The following is a 9,953-nucleotide window of genomic DNA, read 5'->3' on the forward strand; positions in this document are numbered from 1 at the left end:
TAGTTTTCGAGGTTAAAAAATAATTACTTGTCATGATTTCGAATTAAAAATAATAATGGGCTCAATTTGAGATTAAAGAAAGCCCACGCTAAAAGAGGCCTACTAAATGCCCATATTGGATCCGTTATTGTAGCCTTTCTATATATGAATCGAGTTTGCATTTCTGCTATAACGTTCTCTGCATTCACATGATCACATCAACTCAGTAACGGACTCGACATACCCGGACCTGGACCCGACACCGAATCCGAATCATAATGCGACGGAGACGCAGCTCGCTTCTCGGTCTAGCTTACAACGGAAAATATTTACGGTACCGTTTGTTTTCCCTCTGTCGTAGAATTTCTGTCTTCGACACCGGATTGATATAATCGATTGAAAAGACAAGAGATAATGTCTAAAATTGATTCGATGAAGAGAAAAAGATCAATATGGGGAACGATAAAAGTCTCGATCTTACTGATTTTGGTTAATTTTCATATTACCCTGCAAAAAAAAGTATTGTCAATTCTGGGGAATTTTGTTGTTCAGGTGAAAGATGAAGAAGACCCGACTCTGTGTGTTTTTTCTTTTAAGTGTCGTACTGATGAAGAAGATCTGGGTCAATTAGTCATCCGTTATGGCCCAGTTGTTAAGATGTTATCCAAATCGTAAGAAGAAGGCCCGACATGTTTTTGAGACGTTGGTAAGAAGAAGGTCTTGCTTCTTTTGTGCATCCAGATAATGTCTATATGACCAAGGTAAGAGCATCCTCATTGCACATCCTCCAATGAATGTCTTTCATATTAAATAATATTAAATTTAAAGACCCTCTCTCTTTTGACAGGTAAAATGTCTACTATTAAGACACATCCATTTATTATTTTCCACTTTTTTAAGTAGTTTAAAAGTTTAAAGACACCCATAAAAGATATGCAATGAGGATGCTCTAAGGGACCGAGATTATATACTGCTGCAGATGGGGTAATGTAATGCTATTTGTCTTGTGCAGGAGCGTTGGATGTACATTGGTCTCCTCTTGGTTCATACTTTGTGTCACTTGAGAAGGAGAAGAACGTGGCAACTCTTTGGGCATTGAATCGTCTCCCATTCTCAGACCATGTACATTGCACAATTTTTATGAGTATCATAAGCCCAAAAATATTAAATTAATGAATAAAATAACTGATTTGGGTTTAAGTAGTATCACTGGAGTGATTTCTTTGATACCAGTCTCTGATAACGTGGCGGGTTATGATTAGTTGGGAAAACATGTTTTTGTGTGAAAAGAGAGAAATTTTTTTTTTCGATTAGTCGGGAAAACGCATCTTTTCGATTTTGCAATTTTTTTTTTTTAATGATACTAATACGATTTCACCGGTGGAAACAGATTTATTATCAATATTATAAAAAGTTTCAAACAATAAATAAACATTAAAATTAATAGTAAAATATTATTAATGGTACTCTATGAGTACCAACTATGTGCATGCTCTCATGCGCTTTCCTTCCTCATCCTATGGTTTGTCTTTCATCTCCCATTTTGCATATGTAAGAATAATCTTAGAGGCTAAAAGAAAAAAGAATGGGCTCAACGTGAGAATAAGAAAGCCCACATTAAAAGAGGTCTATTAAAGCCCATATTTGATCCGTTATTTATTTGTAGCCTTTTGAATCTTCTACTTTACATTTCCCTTCCTTGACATTAATGATTAAACCAGTGATACCCGAACCCGACACCGAATCCGATTCAAAATCCGCCGGGGACGCAGCTACTCCCTCCGCCAAATAGCTTTCAACGGTAAATTTTCACGGCGCCGGTTGTCTTCCTTCTTTGTTCTTCTCAGGAATCGCTAATTGATAACTTCAATTGGAAGATACAAGACAAAAAAAGAAGATCAATATGGGAAACGGTATTAAGCAGCTCGATCTTACTGATTTTTGCTTAGTTTATCTTGCCAAACAAAAGTATGCCAATACTGTGAAGTTCTGTTGTTCAGGTGAAAGAGGAAGACCTAACAAGAAGATGAAGTATGGTGGCAAGGTTCGTCTTGATTCTTCTCCAGATCAATTTTTTATTTTATCAATTAGGGCTCTTCAGATGGTAGTTAGTGAGTGTAATTGTACTGTCAAATCTCAGGATGATCAAAAGATGAAGAACATCCAAAACGCTGAAGATTACTATGATGATGCTGATGAAGACTCTCGTGATGGTAAGATTGTAGCATACTTATTACTTACAAATGGATACATTTGGAACAAAATTGAATTGAAAAGTTATAATGGTTTTTGAAGGTGAAGGAGAGGAGAAGAAGAGAGATTTTACTAAATTGGAGTTGAAGCCAGATCATGGAAACAGGCCTTTGTGGGCTTGTGCTGATGGAAGGATTTTCTTGGAGACATTTTCTCCTCTCTATAAACAAGCTTATGACTTTCTTATCGCCATTGCTGAACCCGTTTGCAGGTTCGATTTTGATTTGGTGATTATATCAATGTACAAGTTATGATTTTTGTTGTTGATTTTCATTCATTTGTTACTATTTCAGGCCTGAGTCAATGCACGAGTATAATTTAACCCCACACTCGTTGTATGCTGCTGTTTCCGTTGGTCTTGAGACAGAAACTATCATTTCTGTTTTGAATAAACTGTCTAAGACTAAGCTACCCAAGGAGATGATTGAGTTCATCCATGCTTCTACTGCTAATTATGGGAAAGTAAAGCTGGTTTTGAAGAAGAATCGGTATTTTATTGAGTCCCCATTCCCAGAGGTAAGTTCATTAGGCTGATGCTCTGTCTCTGCTCTTGTGTATTTGGATATTGGTTTTCGTTTTTCCATTGCCTTTGCTCAATTGTAAACACAAAACAATCTCAGGTTTTGAAAAGGCTTCTCAGCGACGATGTTATAAACCGAGCTAGATTTTCTTCTGAGGTATGTTGAACTCCTCCATTTAGTTCATTATGTTTGCTTTCAAGATTTTATGCTGGATGGAAATACATACCATTTTTGGTTGTTCTCAACGGTGTTTTGCATCTTTTGTCACCAGTGTGGCAGATATATATATATTTTGATTCTCTCAGGTTCTTGGTTTCATGTTTATATTCCTAACTCCTAAGTTCCTTGGAACGATGTTTCAGTTGGTAAATTAACTCATAATCCTTTTTTCTTAAACTCTTGATTCATTGACTGTTGATTTATTTAATCTAATACCATTGTATTCTCCACAGTATGTCGAACCAACTTAGATTAACTTTTTTGGTAGCCATATTATGGCGGTGATGGATTCTCGGTCGGCAGAACATGCGGTGAACTTGAAGCAGGACCCGGGGAGCTATTGAATGAAGCGGAATTTGCAGCAGCAGCAGAAGAGAAAGAAACTCACTCATTTGAGATTGACCCTGCACAGGTAAATTTCTCCTAATGCTTCTTAAAAGTAATCGAATTGATGAGTTTGGTAAAGTTGTATGATCTTTACTTAACTCGTGGTGTCATGCTCTTTTTCTCTTGGTGTTTAGGTGGAGAATGTGAAGCAGCGTTGCTTACCAAATGCCTTGAATTACCCTATGTTAGAGGAATATGACTTCAGGAACGACAATGTGAGTAACAAATATTACACTTCAGGCCAATTTTTGCTTACCAGATGATATGCACCGCAGGTGTGTGATTGTTAATAACTTGATGGTGTCTCTCAGGTTAATCCCGATCTTGACATGGAACTGAAGCCCCATGCACAACCGAGGCCATACCAGGAAAAAAGTTTGAGCAAAATGTTTGGGAACGGTATAGCTGTCTGCATCCACATTATTTTTCCTTATTGATGGTGAACTTCTCATAGATATGTCCACTTGTACTTCCACGTGACTGATCTAGCTTTATGGTGAACACCTAATAGATAATTATCTTTGTAATTTCTTGAGAAATATTGTGACTGATCTTGAATCTTGGATTTGCAGGGCGAGCAAGATCTGGGATTATAGTGTTGCCTTGTGGTGCTGGTAAATCTCTAGTTGGTGTTTCTGCAGCTGCTCGTATAAAGAAGAGTTGTCTTTGTTTGGCGACGAATGCTGTCTCAGTGGATCAGTGGGCCTTCCAGTTCAAGTTGTGGTCTACTATAAGAGATGACCAAATATGTCGTTTCACTTCTGATAGTAAAGAACGATTCCGTGGAAATGCTGGTGTTGTTGTGACAACCTATAATATGGTTGCCTTTGGTGGTAAACGGTCTGAGGAATCAGAGAAGATTATAGAAGAAATGAGAAACAGAGAGTGGGGGTTACTGCTCATGGATGAGGTAATCAAATTGATGTTAGTGTTTGCTGGTAGTTATTTTGCGGAAAAGTCATATGTTCGTTGAGAAGGTGTATCCAGTGTTGAGCCCATGAATGCGATCTACAAACAATAAGTTTCCATTCTATGCTTGACTTTTCAAGATTTCTGTTTTGTTTTAGGTGCATGTGGTTCCAGCCCATATGTTTAGGAAAGTTATCAGTATCACAAAATCTCACTGCAAGCTAGGACTTACAGGTAATTTAAGGGTTCATTTTCACATACATTTACATATGTATACTTCAGTTGCAGAAGCTAAGTTTCTTTTTTGGACTTTTGTTCAGCCACCCTTGTGAGAGAAGACGAAAGGATTACAGATTTGAACTTCCTCATTGGCCCGAAACTCTATGAAGCCAATTGGCTAGATTTAGTTAAAGGAGGCTTTATTGCAAATGTTCAGTGTGCTGAAGTATGGTGTCCCATGACCAAAGAGTTTTTTGCAGAATATCTAAAGAAAGAGAACTCCAAGAAAAAGCAGGTTCATGAATATATGCTTTTTTGCATTTTCTGAAAATAATATCTGAGATTGTTAGATATCTGATCTTTATGTTAGTTTCATCTGATGCACTAGAGTCCATGAATTTTATGTAGTCTGGAACCTTGAAATATTGTAAGCATCAATATAGGTTCTTTTTTTAGTGTGCTTTTCTAATTTGGAAAATGCTCTAATAGAACCACCATGGAAAGTCTATGGAATTGGAGCTAGTAAACCTTGACAGTTGTTCTGACATGGGTCTTCTGGTATCTGCAGGCACTTTATGTCATGAACCCTAACAAGTTCAGAGCCTGTGAGTTTCTGATTCGTTTCCATGAACAACAACGTGGGGATAAAATCATTGTCTTTGCAGACAATCTTTTTGCGCTTACAGAGTATGCGATGAAACTCCGGAAACCAATGATTTATGGTGCAACCAGGTTCGTTCAAGTTCTATTGATAACACACTTTTTTCGTTTTCACTCAATTTCCAATTTGATAATTCAATTTTTTTTTCAATATGTAGTCATATCGAAAGGACAAAAATTCTCGAGGCGTTTAAAACCAGTAAAGACGTGAACACTGTCTTCCTGTCAAAGGTATAAACATTGTTTCCTTCATTATATAAATTTGTCCTTCCTCCATTCCATGTTCGTTAGGGAACTTAATTTCCGTTTGGTTTATTTGACTACAGGTTGGTGATAACTCCATAGATATCCCTGAAGCTAATGTGATTATCCAGATTTCGTCACATGCTGGTTCTAGACGTCAAGAGGCTCAGCGTTTGGGTCGTATTCTTAGGGCTAAGGTTTGAATTTCGTACTCATCACTTAAGTGTCTCTTTTAGTTTCTCTTGTTGGTTGGATCAAATTTTTTTGATATTTCTCCATATGATGAAAACAGGGTAAACTCGAAGATAGAATGGCCGGTGGAAAAGAAGAGTACAATGCATTCTTCTACTCACTTGTTTCGACAGATACACAGGTAAATCACTAAAGTGAAGTAGGCATAAAAACTGAATTTCCTCAGACCGAACCCGAATTAGAACCAAAATATGATTCAGTTCTTGCCCGACCTCGTTTTCTAAAACCCGAAACATGAAACTTGAACTGATAATACAAACACCCGTACTCGTATCTCCATGTGAATGGCTGATTTAAGGATTGTGAATGTTGAAAATGCAGGAAATGTATTATTCGACGAAAAGACAACAGTTCTTGATAGACCAAGGTTACAGCTTTAAGGTTATAACAAGCCTCCCACCTCCGGACGCGGGTTCAAGCTTGAGCTACCATAGTCAAGAAGAACAGTTGTCTCTTCTTGGAAAGGTGATGAATGCTGGAGACGATCTGGTCGGTTTAGAGCAACTCGAAGAAGACACAGACGGAATGGCTCTACAAAAGGCGAGACGAAGCATGGGATCGATGAGCGTAATGTCCGGTTCAAAAGGAATGGTCTACATGGAATACAACTCAGGCCGTCACAAATCCGGTCAGCAATTCAAGAAACCTAAAGACCCAACCAAACGACACAATCTCTTCAAAAAACGTTACGTGTGAGAGAAACAAAGAGAAGCTTTCAAGAGTTTTCGGCTGTTTGTTTCGAGTTGTATGTAACTTTTGTGCAAATTTGTTGAAATTAACAAATAAATTACTTAAATTAATAAAAAAATGTATGATGTATCATGTATGTAAGTATTTTTTTTATTTTTATTTTTTGTAAGTATTATGACATTGTTTAAATATGTAAGTGTATGTTTCTATTTCGAGGAGGCTACTTTGCAATTGTGGAGGAAGTTGGTAAGATAGTAAGATACCCTCACCAAACACAAACATGCACAACAGCAAAAATGTATAAAGATAAATCGAGATAAAATGAATTATCAATGTTCGTCCCACGTAAGAGGAATATTATTTGTTAATAATTCTTTCTTTTTTTATTCCTATGTATTTATATGTATACCTTTTGTATTTTTATAAGCTAAACCTACAATTAAAGTTCTGTGTAGGTAGCATTTTGACCACTTTTTCAGTTACATTGATTTACTTAATTTTTTGTCTATTTAGTCCTAACGGATTGATATTCTTTATCTATTTCTTTGACAAGCTTCATGATCACAAATCTTCAAATGGCCAACTCCCATTGGTTGCAAATTATAATGCTCTATACTATCATTTGAAGCATCTTATTTCATTAAAGTGTACTCTTATAAAAATCATAAGTGTGGAAAAAAAAACGAAAAAAAAACATAATTATTAGAAATACAAGATATTTGAATCCAAAGTTAATATTAAGATTGTAATAAATGTGGATTATCATAATCTGTATGTTGAATACTTTAGAAATGTGTTGTAAATGAAATTATAGATAAATATTGCATCTAAAATAGAAAAAATATATGGCTTTGAATGAATGCAATGGAAAAAAGCGGACCTGACTTATATTTGGAACAGACAATAAACCGACGCGGCGGACCAAGTTTTTCTTTACGTAATATCGGTCCGTAGTTAGTCCGTCGAAGACTTGTTCTATTTTTTTTCAATCCGCAATACTACGGATTATAGTTTATAAATGATAAATAAAAAACGATATAAACCGCAAACGGATTTATCCGTTCTAACCGCCGTAATTATTCGAACCTTATATACTATTTCTAGTCATGAATTTTAAAATAAAATTTAAAGATTTTTCTGAATTAGAAAAAATAGTCGATATAATTTTCAGTTTTGTTTCTTTGTGTCTCCCTTTATCTCTCGTCAAGTGGAGTACAAAGAGAATAAGTAAATAATTTTCCGTAAAGAAAGACCAGATTTGAGCTCAAATCATCATTGCTTCCTTTAAGATCACACAATTCATAGAAAGTTATATTTTGACACATCACACTCACATATGTCAAAAAAAAAAAACATCACACATGTCCAAAAAAAAAAAAAAAAACATCACACATGAGCCACTCCCTTTTTGTCAACAACAATGTATAACATGCAAAAAAAGTTTCCGAATCCAAAATGCTACATTTTATAGAGCGATTATTAGTAATTTATACGAATATTATGAAATGAAGGTTTCAAAACCTAAAGAGATTAAAAACCAAAGTAGGGAATTTTTTTTCTTTCAAAGTAGGGAACTTCTCGATTGAATAAGAAAACAAAAAACAATACAAAATTTTATGGTTTTCGTAATGTTCACGTTCACTGAAAAGCTTTGATCGTTCCAATTCAAAATTTGCAATAATTTTTTTAGCCTTGCTTGCTCGAATCTTAGAACTGACAAGTATGAATCCTAATATTTAGACTTATTATTATACGGACAATCACACTTTTTACTCTGTTATGAAATGTAATTGATCAAGCTGAATATTTTTGTAAGGGCTTTTGCAATTGATCAATTCTAATATCAAGCTCAAAGCCGTACATTTATACAATTTATCTTTCACCTCAAAAAATAAAGAATAATTCTATAAAGTTTAAAATAATATGCACTATAACCCGTTTTTGCTATTTTCAAGTTTTAAAAAATTTAATCAAAGTCTTCGAGATGAGATGCTTAAGTCAACCTTTACATTTTGAAAAGTCAAATGTACGTGATCGTGAATACATTTATGTATAAGAACTATATTATGTATTATTTTTAATTTTATAATATTATTCTATATTTTAAAAAAATGAAAAGTAAAATTGTAAAAATAGATGATTTTAAGAGTTTTTTTAGATAAAATCATTTAAAAAATATTGTGTTTTTCATTTTCATGATTACCAAATTACAAATAATATATTTTCTCATTTTATTTTGTTCACATGTAATATTTGATGGAGAAAAAAACTATATTAGCACGTACGGTCACAGGAGAAAAACTAACTAATGGAAATATATTGCGGTTGGTCAAAAAGATTAAACTTTGGAATCATGCTTTGGTTAGTTGATTATATATTACCCGATATATAAAAATAAAAAGTATTACTATTTTCCTCCATTAACTATATGGTACACGAAGAAGAATCATTAGTAGATTCTTTAATTTTTTTGTCAACAATTAGTAGATTCCCTTGTACCACTAACTGAAAGTTAAAAAAAAAAAAAAAAAAAAACTTGCTTCATATTAACCTTACCCGGAAAACCAAACTTACAAAAAATAAAAATAAAATCATAAGATCAAGATTTATCACTACATGTCAAATACTCTGCATGTACATTAAGACACGTGAAATATAAGATAAGGAGAAAAAAACGAAATAGAAGCCTTTCGGTTATAAAATTTAATTATATGAAAAGGAATATTTAGCAACTAATAACCTAGCATAAAAGTTGTAAACCGATGATTATGGGAAAACACATGGTAATGACTAATGATGAAATGCCCATTGCCATTGTGTGTGTGTGTGTATTTTTGTTTTTATTTACACTATAGGGCATTTGAAAAAGGCATAGCTAATCATAGCCAAAGAGGTATGGAACATGTTCGACTTTTATCGTTGTTTATACTAATCTCTCTTAAATATTTTTAAGCGACGCATACTACAAATCCAAATGGGATTTATTGATTGTATTAAATTGTGTCATATTTAAGATCCATAATGTATATAATTGACACGAATCCCATGATGTAATGGATATATGTATATATAAATGTTACAATATTCGAAGAATGTTTAATGCTTCATATTCTTCAATTTCTTTTTACTTATTTTTCCATATATTGCTTTGATTGATGAGATTGTACAAGTGTAATTTCCTCTTGTCATGGCATCTCATTTATTCTTTTAAGCTTTAAAGATTAAAAACCTTTGTTTTATCTTGTTTCCTCGATCTTCCACAACATGATTTGTAGAAATATATCTGACTGGAATTATCGAGAAAACTGCCTTTTAACAAACGAATAACTAAGACAAGAAAGGGTAATGAGAATAATTTCCCTTATCTTACCAAAAAGACAGAAATTAATAAATGTGTAAGGCTTTTTTTATTTAATAGCTTACGGGAAAAAAAACATAATTTAAAAATGAAGATTTCAACATTAATAAATTAAAAGGAGGAAAAAAACTAATAGGAACCGATGAACAAGCTAGTGCTATATCTTTAACCCAAAAAAAAAAAAAACTACTGTGTCGATTAGTTCCAAATATTACAATTTTTATATGAATAATGTGGTAACTTAACATGTACCTAAATTCAAT

The 9,953-nt window shown here is 33.9% G+C and overlaps 1 protein-coding gene across 1 annotated transcript; it reads left to right on the top strand.

Moving 5' to 3' along the window:
- Positions 1-1,664: 1,664 nt before the first annotated feature.
- On the top strand, positions 1,665-6,584 carry XPB1 (DNA repair helicase XPB1-like protein). Its single transcript, NM_123502.3, has 17 exons — positions 1,665-1,892; positions 1,980-2,023; positions 2,120-2,192; positions 2,275-2,443; positions 2,526-2,748; positions 2,853-2,909; positions 3,241-3,384; positions 3,494-3,574; positions 3,671-3,758; positions 3,932-4,269; positions 4,427-4,502; positions 4,589-4,782; positions 5,056-5,219; positions 5,306-5,378; positions 5,474-5,587; positions 5,683-5,763; positions 5,964-6,584. The coding sequence occupies exons 1-17, from the start codon at positions 1,883-1,885 to the stop codon at positions 6,336-6,338; spliced, it is 2,304 nt and encodes a 767-aa protein (NP_568592.1). The 5' UTR covers positions 1,665-1,882; the 3' UTR covers positions 6,339-6,584.
- The last annotated feature ends 3,369 nt before the right edge of the window (positions 6,585-9,953 follow it).

This window comes from Arabidopsis thaliana, chromosome 5 (assembly GCF_000001735.4).
Source record: "Arabidopsis thaliana chromosome 5, partial sequence".
Taxonomy (NCBI): Eukaryota; Viridiplantae; Streptophyta; class Magnoliopsida; order Brassicales; family Brassicaceae; genus Arabidopsis; species Arabidopsis thaliana.